At 33.6% G+C, this 19112-nt stretch overlaps 1 protein-coding gene across 1 annotated transcript in view; it reads left to right on the top strand.

Annotated features, from left to right (window-relative positions):
- Positions 1-387: 387 nt before the first annotated feature.
- The window catches only part of GABRA6 (gamma-aminobutyric acid type A receptor subunit alpha6), a 45819-nt gene continuing 27094 nt past the window's right edge, over positions 388-19112 (top strand). The window contains exons 1-8 of the mRNA XM_072629444.1: positions 388-437; positions 5964-6082; positions 6465-6532; positions 8593-8813; positions 8900-8982; positions 9347-9490; positions 9913-10065; positions 15222-15469. Of these exons, the coding sequence (XP_072485545.1) occupies positions 388-437; positions 5964-6082; positions 6465-6532; positions 8593-8813; positions 8900-8982; positions 9347-9490; positions 9913-10065; positions 15222-15469 (1086 nt within the window). The remainder of the gene's footprint in view (positions 438-5963; positions 6083-6464; positions 6533-8592; positions 8814-8899; positions 8983-9346; positions 9491-9912; positions 10066-15221; positions 15470-19112) is intronic.

Below are 19112 nucleotides of genomic sequence, written 5' to 3' on the forward strand. Positions count from 1 at the left end.
GTCCTAATCTAGGCATGAGGTGATTAGGGCATAGAATACTATGGTGTCAGTAAGGGATGGAAAGGGAAAGATGAAGATAAGGGACATCAGAAAGGGCCTATCAATAGAACTTGGAGATTTCCTCAATATGAGGGAGAAAAGCATGAGATTTAAGGGTTACCTCCAAGTGTCACATAATGTGTGGGTGCATGGGGAGATAGTCGTACTAAGTGATAGAGACAGATTATGAAATGGAGTATTGTTATAAAATAGTAGAAAAAGTAGCTTGGCAAGAAAACAAAATATTCCTTGCTATAATGTCTTAGGATCAAAGACAAAATGATAACCATAGAAATGTGGCATTGGTGGTACTTAAATGCTAAATGTGGTTTTAATGTTATATGTACCATGGAGGCCTATAAAACAGTTATAAATGTTCCAATAAGAACATGCAGAAGGTAAGAGAAGCATAGATAAGTCTAGATAGTTTCAAAGTAATGAAGAAGAGAATTAAGAGCAGGAAGAGATGAGAATTTAAATCTTCACATTTCCTTTCACTGAAATAACACTGACACATGTTTACTGAGTGCTTTACAATTATGGGAAAAAATTGGCGATGGAATTTCATTGCATCTTTCAAATAATCCCGTGAGACAGGTAGTTAAAATATTGTCCTTATTTTACTCACGAGGATACTGAAGTTCAGAGAGGTTAAGTAATTTACCCAAAGCCACACAATACAGAAATGACTGTTGATTTTGAATCTAGTTACATTTACTACCATTTCAGTACTCTTTTCTTACTATACTCTATGTGACTCTATCCCTTTCCCTGCTTTTTCTGAAGTATTAGTACCCAGCAGGATGATTCTTCATAGCTATTTTGCAGCAAAAATCATATAATACACCAGTCTCCAGTAATAATGCCATGTATATCATAGCATTCTATGAATTCATTTACCTTTCTTTACATTGTAATTATTTTTAAATCTCTGGACAAAGGATAGCCCCAGAGAATGTCTGGCTAATGAACTCCAGATTTCTTATCCAACATCATGAAATTGAAAGGTCTAATCTTCTATGCCTTTCAACAGGGATTTCATAACTCTAATTTCATTCTCTGTTGTCATTTAGCATCTATAATTAATGAAATGTCCACCCATTAGGAAACTGCTTCTTGGAATTAAGGTAGGTGAGATCCCTTCCAGCATCATTAAATGATCTTCAATTGCAATATAGAAATTGTTCCTTTGTGACCTTTTTCCCTTGGGGAAATTTATAATAATATGTTCTATTAGTTCATCATGGTGTTCACTGGCTTGTCCAAATAAACTTGCAATGGAAATGATTCCTAAGTAGCTCTGCAAGGGTAAAATAGATGAACAAGTGGGCAAGACCATTGGGTGATGCACTTTGCCTATGTTAATTAATGACCTCTTCTCTGTGAAAAAAAAAAAAAAGTTTAGTCTTGTAGCCATCATGGCACCATCTGCAAATTTTACTTTGGGAGACTGCAATCAATCAAACTATCCTATTTGAAGAGCTTCTAATGATTTTAGAATTCTAGTGTGAAGAAATCTTAGGGTTTAACTTCCTAATTTTACAGATAAAGAAGCTGAGGTCCATATAAGTAACAGGGTGCAGATGGATTTAGAGTTACAGGGGATATTAAAGGCCATCTAGCCAAATTCTCTCATTTTCTAGGTGAGGAAAACGAGTTCCAGAACAATTAAATGACTTGCCAAAATTCACATAGGTCATAAGAAAGAGAGAAAGGATTTAAACCCATCTGATTCCAAAACCAGAACTCTTTCCAGTACACTACCCTTCCTTGAATTATCTAATGTCTTGAAATGATCAAGTAGACTCTGGAAAGGTGATTATTGCCTCCTATGACTGATGATACAGCTTTTTAAAATTATTTCATATGATGATAATTAGGATGTTTCTCCAATAGAGATGTTGATGATGTGTAGTTTTTCTTTGAAGGATACTCATATGCTGTGTATATAATTGACAAATCCAACAGAATTGTGGCAGCATCATCATTAATTAATCTACTGATACTGCAGTTCAGGCATACTGTTGAATATGACCTTTAAGCCACTTAGGATCATTGAAGCCAATGAACAGCTCCCTAAAATGTAATGCACATTATTCTTCATTTTTCTTATGCAGATCTAGAGTCTGCACTTTGTTTATCTAGAATGTTTATCCTTCATACATACACACATCACACTTAGGCACATATATGTGTAGGAGAGACATATATCTATAGATAATCTATAGGTATATATTCAGAGATATTTATAGACCAAGATAAATACATAGATGTAGGTATTGGTAATATAGAAACATAGATATCCATATTCCTATTTACCCATATATCTATATCTTCATATCTTTATATATGTGTGTATAAGGTGTGTGGGTGTGTGTATGTATATGTGTGTTTGTATGCATGTGTGTAGATGAAATTAATTCCTATACAACTGCATAATGTGATCTGGCCAATTAATATTCTTTATCTACTTTGTACCTCCAGTTATTTTGATCTTTTTCAAAGAGAGAATTTTTCTTTAAAGGCTGCATGTTTTACTGTACCATATTACTCAAGCAAAATATCTCTGAATACATAATATGTATTGTGTATGTATGTATACACATATCATCATTATTAGGGAAAATAATTTTGCATTAATGTAAGACATCTTTTATAAAAATTGTACACACTTTTGGAGAACATGCCTCCTTGTTCTATGCATTACAATATGATACTTAGAAGAATATTATATAGTTATCTGTTCATTCTATTTGACATGGAGTTTTGTATGCTTTCAACATATATAGGTAGAAAAGTGCTCACATATTGCTTGAGGAGGGTCTTTAAGAATATATTGCATTCTGCAAAGTTGTAAAATTTCTGGAAATGGGCAGACAGACAGAGTGGGATGTTTCCCCTCTTTCCCCACCACCCTGCCTGACAATCTCCTGTGACTGTGCACATTGTCTGCTTTTGGAAAAGACTGTTTCTTTCTCATACTTTCATAAAAAATGAGATAAAATGCTTTACAAACCTTAAAGCACTATATAAACCTGAGTTATTGTCATTGTTATGCATCGAAAATATAGGTGATGAAGTCGGCATATGGATAGGTAGTTTTATTATCTCATCAAGCACCACTCTGCTCTTTTTCTTCCATAAAGAACTAGTGATCTTTTTTTACTTCTACAATCTTCTCCTTATCAAGATTTCTTCAAACTATTTCTAGGAGACTTTAGTATTGTGTCATTTCCATCATGGATTTCTTCAGCCTATGCTTTGTTCCAACAGCTCTCCCTGCATTCATATCCTTAAGCACATGTGCTGCTTTGCATATAGTACTAGTATGTATGTGTATGTATGTATGTGTGTATATATATATGTATATACTCATACACACATATTAGTGGAATACCAATATGGTGGTATCACTATCATTCCTGATGAGTGGAAGTGCCTCCATATATCCCAGCATTTTTGGAAATTTATTTTTTTTCTGAATCCTGAGAAAAATCAGTTTAGAATTTGGAGGAAATTATTTGTGAGAATAAATGGCTATCAATCAACCTAGAGACATTACTGGTTTGATGGAATCCATTGACATTAAGTTGAAAGTAAGATAAAGAAATGTTGACCCTTAGTATCTTAGGTTAAAGTTGACATTTCTGGGCACTACGAAGAAGCATGTAGGAGAGAAGCAGTCACTATCTAATCAATTTTACTTATAACTGTTGCCATATTATGTGTGTATTCAAGGCCCTGTATCCTTAGAACAATGAATCATTTTTGCAAATAAAAGAAATATTAATGCTTATGCACGTAGTATATTTTATATGAGTATGCTAAGTGGTGTTCCAATATATTATGAGTTTTGGAAGCAAAATAACTCTTCAAATTAGTAATTTTACACATGATTCTCTGTGGTGCTACTAACCTTGTTAGGAGATTTGAATGTTGGGTTACATAATACTGATAATACTCAAGCATTTGCAAGGATTTGAATATTGTACAGTTGTTTGTAAATAGAACTAAACTTTCTGATTCTTATTTGTTAAAATTTTTATATATCCCTAATGATGAGTGAAGAATATGAGTAATGTTTGAAGTATTTTAAGAAAAAAATAAAGGAAATCAGTCACCTCATTGCCAGATACATTTTAAATCATTATGACAATATATTGGCTCAGGGTAACAATAAACTATGTATTTATTATATATTAGCTTTTCACTGAAAATTGTGGAAACTTTTAATATGTAATATGTAAAAATGCTTTTAATTATAACAGGAAAATGAACCACCATTGTGAATGTATAATCATTGTTATTTAAACAATAAATAAAATATCATGAAAAATAAAAAAAAAAGAACTTATGACTTCCATGATTGCCAAGAAGTCCCTGGAATTTCCATTTTCCATTCCAAAATCCCAAAGATTAGTAACTAGGAATTTGGAAATACAAACATAAGTCACTAGTTAAATAGTGGCAGATGCATTCCCTTTTTTTTCCTTGTTATCTTCCCTTTAGCTTCATCTTCAAATGCTGTCTCATGATAGGTTTAAGTCATTTTTGCGAGAAATTCCTTTTCTTCTTGTTTCCTTTCTGTTGACTTGTGAGGCACTATCATTCATAATCTCCTATCATCCTACTCCATAACATTTTGCAAATGAACTTGTCCTGTATACTGTTGGTGCTCTTTCTAGACTGCATTTCTATGATTGGCAAAAAACACAGAATGCTTATTTCTTGAAGTAATTCCTGGATTGTATTGGCCTTTTGGTTATTTAAATTTCTTGAAGAAGTCTAACTCATAAAAAACTGTCCGTCCTTCTGAATATTGTGCTGGGACGCATAAAGTCTCAGGTGGAAAAGCTGTGTGTTTAAAATGGAGGTACATGTGGGAATGTTTTGTATCACTCCACATGTATAAAAGGATATCATATTTCCTGCTTTCTCAATAGGTTGGAGAGGGGACAGGAAAGAATCTGGAACTCAAAAATGAAAATAAAAGAGAAATTCAAAAGGGTTTGAGTTGGGGGTGGGGTGGGGTTCCTGGTTTTAGGAAGCAAACAATAAAAAAGCTTGAAACCAAAACACATACTAACAAAACTCGAGTCCTTTTTCTGTGTTTTTACTTGCTCATAGGCAGGACATTGGGACATTTTGTTAAATATAAAGAAAAGATCTATCAGTAATATAGAAAAAATCAAAATGAAGACTTAAGAGAAAGGCCATTTATTAAAAAAAAAAAAAACAATGTAGTAAGAGCTGAGTAGGAATATGTGAACCATAAAAATAAAAAATGTGGAGCCCATTTTGAACATAATCTCAATCAGCAAGATGCCACTGCTTTTCCAGATTCCCTAATGGGGCCCTGCTAACTCCTTGCCAAAACTAGCAGTGGATTTCTTCCTTTTAATCTCCCCTAATGCCTTATTCTATTATTGTCACTGCTCTCACCATGCACTGTCCCTTCAACCCTCATTATCCAACTGAGCCAGTCAGAGAAGCCTGAGTGGTGGTGAAGAAGTCTAAGACTACAAACTCCCCCAAAAGAGAGGGAAGTAAAAGAAAGAGGGGTACCTACTTGTACACTCCCCTGAAACTCTTCCACAGAAGCTTCTTTATCCACTGAGTCACTGGGTTGAAGAGAATAAGAACAAGGGATATGTAAGGTCTTGGGAGCATTGCTCCAGTAGACTGGTAGAGGAGGGTGGGAAAGGGGAAGCCCCTGCACAGTACAATGCACTGCAGGATTCCCTCACTTCTGAAGTGGCTGTACATCATTTTATGGTAAGTGTTTTCCCTACCCCAGTTCCTTTCTTTCCTTATATCAGGGGAATGGAGGAGAAAATTATATTCTGGGGTCCTGATCAAACGAAATAAAGAGATGGGGTGGGAGTGAGCGAGAGAGCCACATAGCATGTTCCCTTTATCTGCAGCCTGGACAATGCCCTGGGTGATCCCATGTATGAAGGAAACCTCTACTCAAAGAATATCAGCAGGATACTGGACAACCTGTTAGATGGCTATGACAACAGGCTTCGACCAGGATTTGGAGGTAAGAGGGGGTGAATTTTGATTATTCTTTATCCTCAAACAGCCTCCTCCTCCTTTCTTGTCCTTCTATGATCACACTATTTGCAAGGGAAACTTAACTGAATTCTGTTGAAGTTTTTGTTTTTTTAGCCACATCTTACACAGCCTGAGCAAAGTAATTGGGGAAATCCAGGAGCTAGTCTCACCTTAAATCTTTTAGTCTGGGTTGGCATAAGTGAATTTTCACAACTGAATGGAACTAGGGATTCCTAGGAAAGAAAAGAATGATTGCAGAATGTTGCTGAATTTTTTGTGTAGCCCTTAGGAAATTCTCTAAATTTTGTTTATATGGGCAAGATATAAGAGGGGGAAAAAACCCTCACTCTTCTTCACTTTCATCTTAGGTGCTGTCACTGAAGTGAAAACTGATATTTATGTTACAAGCTTTGGTCCTGTGTCTGATGTGGAAATGGTAAGTGTACTTCGAGCTCTACGTGCTCCAGGGTATCCCATGCTAAAGAATCTGTTCTTTAGGGAGTAGGAATTAAGACCAGAAATTGTGAGATATACCTAGTATTTCCACTTAACCATGGCCTTAGGTCTATGATACAGGATTCACTTATTTATGCCCAATGCCTAACATTTAGAAAGTTATTGATGGATATTTGCTGAACTAATTGAATTGAAATATTTCCCATCATATTGGAAGGGGGGTATTTTTTAGAGTAGATTGTTGAATTTAATCTCCTAGACAATCTCATTAGGGCCCAAGCTTGAACAATTTATAAGTGACTTTCTTTAGTCTTTCTTCCTCAGGTCTATTGAAGGAAAAACAAACAAACAAAAATGATAGTTAAAATTTTATTTCCCAGTGAAAAAGTGGGGATTATCAGGTTGGGAGAAGGATACTAAGGATCCAAGTGCATAACAACTAGACTGAGAAAACATTTAACGTTTGTGGTTTAGCTACCTTTTGAAATCCAACACAGAAGTATTTACGAAATGGCACTCAGGAAGGTATGATGCAGTCAACTTTATGGATAGACGACTAAGTATTGGAAAGCCATATTTATGGTAAATGGCACTAAAACTCTAAGCTAGCCCTTGAGAACTAAGTACTTTGTGGTGTTCTTTGGATGTCCTCAAGTAATATTTTAACCTATCCATTAAAACAACATTAAACACCATCCACAGTCAGTGCTCCAGCATTGCTAGATTTTATAGTGGAAGTGCCACTGCTGTCTTCCTTTACATTCAGCTTCTAGCTATCAGCTATTGGAGACAGAGGAAGGACAAGAACCTGAGATTTGAGAGATTTTCACTTTGGGACTGCCTGCCTGAATGAGTATGGAGAGCTTGCATTATCCAGAGCCTTAATGGTTTTTAATAATATGAAAATGCAGCATGAATTTGTTGAACTTTACTAATGCTGGCAATTGCTATGAATTTCTACAATGCTATTATTGAAGACCTGACTGGCTGAAGGTTGGGGGAGGGGTGGTGAGAGGGGAAGCCTAGAACTTTTTTCTGGGATATTTTTCCCCCAAAGTGCATCATAATGTTGAATCTAGCCACTAGAATCCAGAGTTTGACTGCATTAAGTGAGACCATGTTTGTCACATTTTGTCTCAAATAAATGCTGACAATAAAAGCCAGACATAAAAAGGGAACTGGGAAATTAGGTGCAAAAATTGTCCCCTCATCCAAGTTTACAAAGGCATATTTCTTGAAGTCTTAGGAGAAAAAAGAAATAAAAATTGTCCTGATACAATCACATATTTACTTTCAAAGTACCAAGCACATTGTTTTTGAAGACAAATTTTAATGAGATGTAAATTTAGTGACATAATTTTAACTACATATGTAAAAGACTTCTTGACTGGACAATGGAATATTGGAATATATAATGTATTTTGAGAACTATGTAACTGAATTTTGATTTGAGGATGAAAAGGCACTTGGTAGGCAAAGTGTAATCACACTCCTGTAGCCATTTAATAGAGGGTTAAATGCCAAAAGAAGATATAAGATGAATTGAGACTAGATGAACCTTATGAACCTAAAATGCAACAGAATTTTTAAGTTATATTCTCCTTTAGAATAATGGAAATGAGGATAAGTATGGAGATTGTGATAGAGATGGAAATGGATACATAGATGTGGATGTGGATGGGGATGGAGTGGGACATAATGGGTGAGGATGGGGTGGAGGTAATTTGGAGATGGAGGGAAGGGAGGCAGAGAGAGTGAGAGAAACACACAGAGGGTGTTTAGTTAAGAGAATTGTTTTCATGTTAGGTTATGTATAGCTATTTTACTACATGTGAAAAGGGTTAGTAACACAACAAATATTCCAAGAAACAAGAAGAATAATGTTGCAATGAGACTAAAGCATTTTGAATAGGCTATTTCCCCAAAGAGTGATTATTTCTAGTTATTCCTTAAAGGAAATAAGTTTTAATATTAAAGCAATGAATGAAAGATGTTTAATAAATTATCAGGCAGCTCAGTGACTGTTTTGCCTTATCACAGGAATATACAATGGATGTTTTCTTCCGTCAGACATGGACTGATGAGAGGCTAAAGTTCAGGGGCCCATCTAAGATTCTAAGTTTGAATAATCTGATGGTCAGCAAAATCTGGACACCTGACACATTTTTTAGGAATGGAAAAAAGTCCATAGCTCACAACATGACAACCCCAAACAAACTCTTCCGTATCATGCAGAATGGAACTATTCTCTACACAATGAGGTAAGCTTTGAACAGCTATATTTCTTTGGTCCTCAGGGCCTTCTAGATAATAATATCATAGCATCCTCTTTTTCAATGTGTTTTAGACTTACTATCAATGCTGACTGCCCCATGAGACTGGTTAACTTTCCTATGGATGGACATGCTTGTCCACTGAAGTTCGGGAGCTGTAAGTCTGAAAAATCTCACGTATGCAAATAACTTATTCAACATAAGTTATTATTTGAGTAACTAAATCGATATCCTAGGGAGCTAGAAAGGAGTATCACTATAAAACACACAAATAACTTGCAGCTACTTGTGATTCTCAGTAAGATTCAGGAAGCATAATTAATTCATCACATCTTCTGTGTGTATATAGTAATGCAGGTTCTAAGAAATGTTTTTTAGCTTCTCAGATAAAATGACAATGACAGCTCAGTTTGTTACAATTAGATCTCATTCCTTACAAAAAAGGAAACAAAAATGGCTTATGTCGATCAGATGAAAATACTAAGATTCATCGCTATGCCTAATATGTTCTTAAAATTCAGATGCTTACCCCAAAAGTGAGATCATCTATACGTGGAAAAAGGGCCCTCTTTATTCTGTAGAAGTTCCTCAAGAATCCTCGAGCCTCCTCCAGTATGATCTGATTGGACAGACTGTGTCTAGCGAGATAGTAAAGTCCAATACAGGTAAGAATCTGGCAGCCCTCACCTGGTAACTAGACCACAATTTTCCAGTGGTATACCTTGTTGACATTCTTTATTTATTATTTCTTAGCTGAACTTGCCCTCTTGAAAGTTCCAGAAAGATTTGCTAAAAATTGATTTCTCCACTAGGTGTATAGATGTATGCAGTCTGGCTTGACCTTGAAGAATGCTGCTTTTGTCAGTACGTGACAAAAATGTCCAAAGAATAAATGGATATACTTCTTTGCTCTATCGAATGATCAGTTCCCCCTTCCCCCCTCCCCTTTTTTGTGCATTGAGCTTTTCCTCTTCTTTTTTTTTCCTCCCAGGACATGCTAATTTAAAATCCTGTTTGATTTACTTTAAGCTTCCTTCTTTTGCATGATGTCAACAACAATAACCCTGATGTACGTGTCTCCTTGCAGGTGAATATGTAATCATGACAGTTTATTTCCACTTGCAAAGGAAGATGGGATATTTCATGATACAGATATACACTCCCTGCATTATGACAGTCATTCTATCTCAAGTGTCTTTCTGGATTAATAAGGAGTCTGTTCCTGCTAGAACTGTTTTTGGTATGTCTTACTGTCTCTGCCTTCATATCATTTATTCATTACCTCACATCCTTTCCATATTTTAATTGAATATTCATGGCAATTGTTGGGTTTTTTTTTGCCATCTACCAGTGAAAAATTAATTCCTTTCTTATTTAGAGAGAATACCCACTCACCATGACCCTCATCCAAGTTATGCTCATGCTCAACTAAGGGACTGTTTTTTCAAGAATAGTGGCTGGTGTTCTTCCTGGGTCCTAGCTTGTGTTCCAAATTGGACCTGAAGAAATGAAATACAGAAAAAGAAGATAGGTCTGAATGTGGAATTTAAAAGACTCTCAACAAAGGGAGCAATAGAACAAAATATGGGGAATATAGTTGTGAGATACGTACCCTTCCTTCTCCCCTTCCCCAATTTTGTAATTCCAACTCTGTAGGTAGACATTATGTAGTTTATATCCACAGATTGCATTTGAAAGAGCTAAATGAGCTTACCATAAATAAAAGATCTAAAGCTGTAATAAAAAATTTAAAAATGCAAGCATATAAAATGCATAGAAACAAATATATGATGCTTAAGTTAAATAATAGCTTAATTTCTCTAGCATTATATGTTTTACAAGTTCCTTTCATAGACATCTGATGCTTTCATAATTACCTCATTTTAATTTTCAGTATAAGCCTATAAGTTCAGTCAGTCAGTCAGTTAGCATGTATTAGGCACCTACTACATGCTAGGCATTGTGATAAGAGCTGAGGATATAAAGAATGGTAAAAGACAGTCCATACTGTGAAGTAATTCAGGGTGTAAAAGAGGAGATAAATTGGAAATAGCTAGATATAAACAAGATAGACAGGATAAATTGGAAATAATCAACAAAGGGAAGGTAAGAACAAAAAAAAGCAACAACAATTGATCATTTATATTACATACCTACTGTGTTCCAGGCTCTTTGCTAAGTATGGGAGATACTTAGCAAAAATTAAATAGGAAAACTAAAGAAACTCTCATTGAAGGAGGGGATATAATATGCATGTGAATAAGCATTTGTATATAACATTTTCACCATAAATACACAGCATATCCTTGGAGAGAAGGCACTGGCAATTGAGGCAATCAGGGAAGTCTATGTTTAGTGCTATAATACAACAAATTTTATGAAGTTCTTCACATAAATTATTTAATTTAAATTTCACAATAAGTTTCTGAGGCAGCCACAAGATATTATCACACTGGTTTTACAGGTGGAGAAGCTAAGTTTCAAAAAGGCTAAGCAATTTGCCCACAGCTAGTGAGAATCAGAGGTAGAATTTGAACCTGAGTCTTCAAGACTCCAAGTTCAGCACTCTATTCAATCTACTAAGCTGTCTTTTATGAATGAGGAATCTAATGCTTAGAGAGGTGAAGTGGCTTTCTTTAGGATAAACAACTGGAAAGTGAAAAAGATGGAATTTGAACCCAATTCCAACTCTGAATCCAATACTATGCTACCTCTAAAAGATTTTTGTAAATATAATTATCCCCTTGTTTTGTAGAGGAGTAAACTGAGACTCTGAGAGGTAAAGAGAATTTGCCATGGTTACATAGCTAAATTAAGTATCTGAGGACAGTCTAACCCAGATCCCCCCTGCTGTTTCTCATGGTATTGTAAATTTGTCAGCATATAGGTAGATATATGTCATTCATGGATTACCAATAACCATATAAATGAGAAATGTATTCCCCTCATAGATGTTTATATATTGGTTCACTTAAGGTATTTTTTTTTGCCCCATAAAACATATCATTATAAAACTTACATAGCAGATATCCTTATCCCAAGGCAATAATATATTCTTCCCACTTGGCTTATAGATATTTTTCATAATATAAATAATATTAAGCTGAAATATCAGGCTGTGGAAAAAGATTTCTACGGGATGATTTGTGCTGTTAAATTATTTCAATTCATGTGTACTAGCCAACATTCTGCTGTTTGCATAAGATTATAGAAATGTCTTTTTATCCCATTCAGGCTAATTCACAAAAATTGTTGAGCAGTTGATTCAGTTAATTAGTTCACTATTTGACTTTGGGGTATTAATTTCTTTACTTTGGACCTCAGCTTTTGTATCTTCAAAATGCATATGGTAAATCTTCAAGTTCCTACTTGATAGGTTGTCATGATGATCATTTGAGTCAATGAATGTGAACATATTTTTAAAACTGATATTAGCATGATCTTGTTGTTACTGCTAGGAACATAAAGGAATTGCAAAATGAAATCTAGGATCTCAATATTAAAGCTGAAAGGGACTTTAGAAATGACCTCATCCAACCCTCATTTTACCAATGAGAGTACAGAGATCCGGGAAAACTAAGGCTTGCTCAAGGTTACATAGATGCAGTATAGCTTGAATTCAGGTTTCCTGTCACCAAATCAGTTGTCACTTAAATCACAGCACCTTGTCTCACTAAGTTTCTTAGAATATAAGGAACTATAAAGACTGACACTGCCCATTCTTTTCATTATGTTTTTTTTGTTTTTTTTTTTTAGATCAGAGGGCTAAGTAAATAAAGTGACCAGTTGTCAACTTCAAACTTCTCAAGGCCATTAATTGAAAGCTTGGTGCAGTGGAGAGATTATAGATATGACGTGACCTGGGATTGACTCTTATCTTTCCCATCTATGAGCAAGTGATCCACCTCTCTGAACTCCTTTTTCCTAGATGACCTTTCTAATTCTAAAGCTCATCCTAGTTTGCCTTAAGCAAAAAGCAGTAAGATATTTGCTGCTTTAGTTAGAAATTAGTCCAAAATTATACAAATTCAGTTCAATTTGGTTTAATGCAATACACAATTATTCTATAAATTGAGAGGCCAGTAGTTAGAAGGTATTTTCCTCGTATTAAATAAGTTAAAAAAAAAAAAAAACACAATATGGAATTGAATTGGATGATGAACACCTGAAGAAGAAAAGTAGCTAACACTTTAGGCACAAGGCTGCCAATACTGGTGCCAGAATGACTTCAGTCTAACCTGATTCTAGACTCAAGTTGATATAAAGAACTATTAAAAAACTTACACAACTAAGAATCTTTTCTGAGAGAAGCAAATATAATAATATAATAATATTTTTAATGCTAGCATGTTTTGTACAAGAGGACCGCCATTCCCAGCCTGGGTGACTTTGGGAAAATTCTTTACTCTTTCTGTGTTTCAGTTTTGTCATCTGCAAAACTGAGAAGCTGGGCAGACACATCTCCCAAAGTCACTTCCAGTTTGAACACTCTAGATTAAAAATGAAATGTCCTGTGTCTCTTCAACCTACTCACAGATTTGAACTTGGTAGACACCCCAGGAGTTAAAAAGCCCCACCCTTCTATTTTATAGCTGAGAAATACAAGCTCAGGGAGTCTATGACTTAAAACTATGGGATTCTGTTTCTTTGATCTTTAGTTATAAGCAACATTAAAATTCACAATAACATCAAAATCCTTATGTGATTTAGAATGTGACCCAATAACACTCTCTTCCATTAACCCTAAAATTAAGAAAAAGTCATACTCTGATGAAGGTTTACAAATGGGACTTTCCCAGTACAAAAGACAATCAGTGTGTGCCCAGGAGTAGTTTGATATTATTTCCTAAAAATGATTAAAAACAAAGGTGTAATATAGAACAAGCTATTATGAAGCTCATTTCTGTATGAGTACCTTGAAAACTCCTTGAGGGAAGGACCCAGTGATATATAATGACTTTTTTCTTTATTCCCTCAGTGCCAAAGGTAGTGTTGGGTACATAATGGATATATGATGATTACCTGTTGAAGTAAATAGGAATGAAATTATCAGTTGTACCAACTAGATGCACCTGAGTTAGTCACGAAATCAAATGGACTTCATCTACAATTTATATAGATTTCCCCCAACTAATCTCTGAAGAATGGTAGTGATAATTAGCTTTCTAAAACAAGCAGTGATATAAATTATCTCTAAGTTCTTGCATGAATAGAAAATTCTGTTAGTTTTCCAATTGTCATTTAAAAAAAATAAAACATAGTCAACATAATACTGATATAAGACCTAATTAAGTACTGCAATTTTCTTCTGTATTCATTTATTTGTTTTTTAATCATATATCTATTTTCTTATTTAATTATTTACTCTAGATGATAAATGGCTACACTTGGAGTCAGGAAGACTAGTTTTCAAATTTTGCTATAAACCCTCAGTAGCTACGTGGCTGTCGTGAACTCGATGTTTTCTCAGATTCTGTTTTCTAATCTACAAAATGGCAACAATAACACAGCACATGATGGTTGCTAGGATCAAATGCATGTAGAACACTTTGCAAACTTTAGTGTGCTTATGTGAATGTTGTTGATGTTGCTATATGTTATTAAATACACCGAAGCTAGGTGGTACAGTAGATAGAGACCCAAAATTGAAATCAGGAAGATCTTAGTTCAAATATAAAGATTATTTTCCTCTCCTGATTTTAATATCAGACATTTAGTCCTTTGTAACCCTAAGTAACTCACTTCATCTCAGCCCCAGTTTCTTCATCTGTAAAATAGAAAGAGTAAAAAATAGCACCTATCTTCCAAGGTTGTTGTGAAGATTAAATGTGATGACATGTAAAGTACTTTAAAAAATTTTAAAGATTTACTATTACTATTATTTTTATTGATATTATCTTCCTTACTTCTTAACAGTCTATTACATTGTTAGGAAAAGGGATTAATGTAGTTTGAAGTAGGTCAGAATAAAACCAAATTCCTCATGAATAAATAAGTGATTATTTTCAATACAATTTTAAACCAATGAAATTAAAGAATTTGGAGGACCTTAGTAATCATCTCATCCTATGGAAGAGAGGTATTTTTACCTCTTTGTACTTCTGTCCTTTTCCTAAAAGATTCATTAGAAAAGACAGGAAGTTTGAGGATTGAATGGTTTCAAGGAAGACATGTCCTTAAATTTCTACAATCATTCAACGTCAATTTAATCAATAGCTATCAGCTTCTTGATGTTTGTAGTCAACCTTCATAACATTTAAAAGCATCATTATAATTGCTAATATTTTTTCATTAATTCAGCACTTCCTTCATGCTTTTCATTAACACTGTCTCATTTGACCTCATTATAGGATCCTCAGTTCTAAAACCATACATTTCTTTCTTTTTCCTTTTTAGGAATTACCACTGTTTTAACCATGACTACTTTAAGTATCAGTGCTAGACATTCTTTACCAAAGGTGTCCTATGCAACGGCCATGGATTGGTTCATAGCTGTGTGTTTTGCCTTTGTCTTCTCTGCCCTTATTGAGTTTGCAGCTGTCAATTATTTTACCAACCTTCAGAACCACAGAGGAGTGGAAAAGGTGTCCAGGACAGTGCTGCCCTCAGTCACAACAGCGCCAGTGGAGGATGAGATTGTTTTGGTAATTTTTCATTTTTCCAATATTATGAATCCTATAGAAAGAGATAGCAAGAGTAATGAATCTGGTACTTGAATTATCTTGAAGCAGTGTTAAATGGGAGCAAAACACTTAACCCTCAAGTTTTCATTCCACAGTCATCAAACTTCTGTAGTTTCAGAGGGGAAAAAAATCTCACATCTTCATTTTTCTTTTCATAAAATTATTTTACTCTCCTGATTTTAATATCAGATTGTAGGTTCCCTGAGGAGCCTTGTAAGGATTTTTTTAGGCTTTAGAAGTTTCCTTTGAACCAGACCACACACATCAACTACAGAGAATAAAAAGAAACAAGTGTTGTTCAATATATTGAATCTTCAGAGCCTGAAGGAAGTCAACAGGGACTGATACAGAATAGGAGAGGAGTATTTATCAGAAAGTCAAATGGAAAAAAATGTGAAAATGGGGTTACATGTAAATATAGCAAAATTGTATCCAGAGTTCAGATTTTTGGTTTATAGTCTTTTTATAAAAATATCAATTTTTATATTTATTGTAAAATATATTTTAAATATTTTGTTAAATATTTTAAATGTATTTATGTTTGGCTGTTTGAAATATCTGGATATATAGCAAATATTTTTAAAATCTATTTATTTATTTGTTTAAGTATTTCCGAATTACATGTAATTTTTAAAGTCATTCTTTAAAATTTTAAGTTCCAAATTCTCTCCTTCCCTTCCATCCTTTCCCCCTTTCCTTGAGGAGACAAGTACTTTGATTTTGATTATACATGTGAGGTTATGTCAAACATTTCCATATTAGTCACATCACAAAAGAAAAAAACAAACAAAATAATAAAAAAATTTATAAGTTTAAAAAAGATGGTTCAACCTTCATTCAGAGTTCATCAGTTTACTCTCTGGAGGAGAGCATTTTTCTGGAGGAGTAGTTTTCATCCCAAATTCTTTGAAAATGTCTCGTATCATTGTCTTGATCAGAGTAGGCAAGTTTTTCACAGTTGATCAACTTTACAATATAGCTGTTACTGTGTACAATATTCTCTTGCTTCTGCTTACTTCACTTTGTGTGTTTATAGAAGTCTTCCCAGATCTTTCTGAAATCATCTTGCTCTTTATTTCTTATAGCATAATACTATTCCATCACAAGCATATACTACAACTTATTTAGGCATTTCCCAATTGATGGGCATCTTGATTTTCAAATCTTTGACACAACAAAAAGAGCATCTATAAGTATTTTTGTATAAATAAGTTCTTTTTAAATTTTATTTGATCTTTTTGAAATACAGACCTAAAAGAGACATTACTGAGTCTAAGGGTGTCACCATTTTATATCCCCTTGGACGCATAATGATTGGGTTACTTCACAACTCTGCCAATAGTGTATTAAACAATTTTTCCATCCCTTCCAGAATTTGTAATTTTCTTTTTCTGTCATAATAGCCAATTTGATAGGCATGAGGTGATATATCAGAGTTGTTTTAATTAACATTTTTCTAGCCAGTAGTGATTTGCAGCATCTTTTTATGTACCTATTGATAACTCTGATTTTTTTCTTTTTAAACCTTTCAATATCCTTTGACCACTAACCAATCGAAGAATAGCTTATATTTTTATAAATTTGTCTCACTTCCCTATATATTTAAGAAGGAAGATCTTTATCAAAGAAATTTGTTGCAAAAATTTCCCCATTTTTTCTGTTTTCATTCTAATTTTGGCTGCATTAGTATTGTTTTTGCAAAAACTTTTTAATTTGATGCAACCAAAATTATTTATTTTATTCCCTATAATCTCCAATATTCATTGTTTGATCATAAACTCTTCTCTTGTTCACAGATCCGCTAGATACATTTTTTCCCCATATTCACCTACTTGACTTATTTTATCAACATTTATGTCTAAATCACTTAGCTATTTTGACCTTATCTCAGTATTTGGTGTGAGATATTGATCTCTATCTAGTTTCTGCCAAACTGCTTTCCGGTTTTCCCAGCAATTTTTTGTTGTATAGTGAATTCTTATCCCCCAAATTTGTATGATTGGATTTATCAAACACTAGATTACTACGGTCAATTATCATTGCATATTGTGTAGCAAATCTATTTCTCTGATCTCCCACTCTATTTCTTAGCTAGTGCCAGACTTGTTTTTCTGATTACAATTTTGTAATATAGTTTCAAATCTGATACTCCTTCCTTCACATGTTTTTCCCCACTGAATCCTTTGTTATTCTTCACCTTTTCTTCTTCCACTGAATTTTGTTGTAATTATTTCTAGCTCTATAAAATAATTCTTTGGTAATTTTGATTGGTATAGCACTGAATAGGTAAATTAACTCAGGTAGAACTATCATTTTTGCTATATTAACTCAGTCTACCTGTGAGCAATTAATATTTTTCCACTTGATTAGATATGTATTTGAGTAAAAAGTATTTCTTAACTGTGTCCATATAATTCCTTGTTTTATCTTGGCAAGTAGATTCCCAAGTATTTTATATTGCCTGCAATTGTTTTTAATTAAATTTCTTTTTCTGTCTTTTGCTCCCAGGTTTTGTTGGTAGTATATAGACATGATGATGACTTATGTGGATTTATTTTATATCCTACATCTTTCCTGAAGTTTTAGTTGTTTTTGAGTAGTTTTTTTAGATGATTCTCTAGGGTTCTCTCTTTATACCATCATATCATCTACAAAGAGTGTTTATCTTTTTTCCTCGTTGCCTATTTTTATTTCTTCCATTTCTTTTTCTTGTCTTATTGCTGTAGCTAGCATTTCTAGTATGATATTGAATAATAATAAAGATAATAGACATCTTTGCTTTCCATTGGTATTATTTTTTAAATGTTTGGTAGAATTCACCTGTGAATATATCAGGTAGTGGGGATATTTTTTAGGGAGCTCATTTAGGGCTTATTCAATTTGCTTTTTTAAGACAGGATTATTTAAGCAATCTATTGCTTGTTCTGTTAATCTAGGCAGTTTATAACTTTTGTGTATATTTATTCATTTCACTTGGATTGTTAATTTTACTGCCACATAACTGAGCAAAATAACTCCTAATAATAACTTTAATTTATCTTCATTAGTGGCACATTTTTAAATCAAATTAACAATTGGATTATCTATTTAATTATATTTTCAAAAGAATTATAGTTTTATTTATTTATTCAATTTTTTAAAAAAATTTATATTTTTTAAATCTGTTTTTGATATTTAGGCTTTCCATTTTGGTATTTAATTAGTAATTTTTAATGTGTTGTTTTTCTGTTTTTAAAAATAGTTGCATTCCTGATGCATCAATCTGCCTTTCTCTATTTTACTGATGTAAACATTTAGAAATTTTTCTCTAAGTATTACTTTGGCAGCATCCCCCAAATATTGGCATGTTGTCATTATCTTTAATGAAATTATTGATTTTATATGGTTTTTTCTTTGATCCTCTCATTCTTTATGATTAGATTATTTCATTTCCAATTAATTTTTAACCTATGCTTCCATGATGATTTATTAAATGAAATTTTTTAAAAATTGTATTATGATCTGAAAAGTATGCATTATGTATTTCTCTGCTTTCGTGCATTTGCTTGTGAGAATGTTATGCCTTAATACATGGTCAATTTTTGTGAAGTTCTCATCTACAACT

Source organism: Notamacropus eugenii, chromosome 1 (genome assembly GCF_028372415.1).
Source record: "Notamacropus eugenii isolate mMacEug1 chromosome 1, mMacEug1.pri_v2, whole genome shotgun sequence".
NCBI lineage: Eukaryota > Metazoa > Chordata > Mammalia > Diprotodontia > Macropodidae > Notamacropus > Notamacropus eugenii.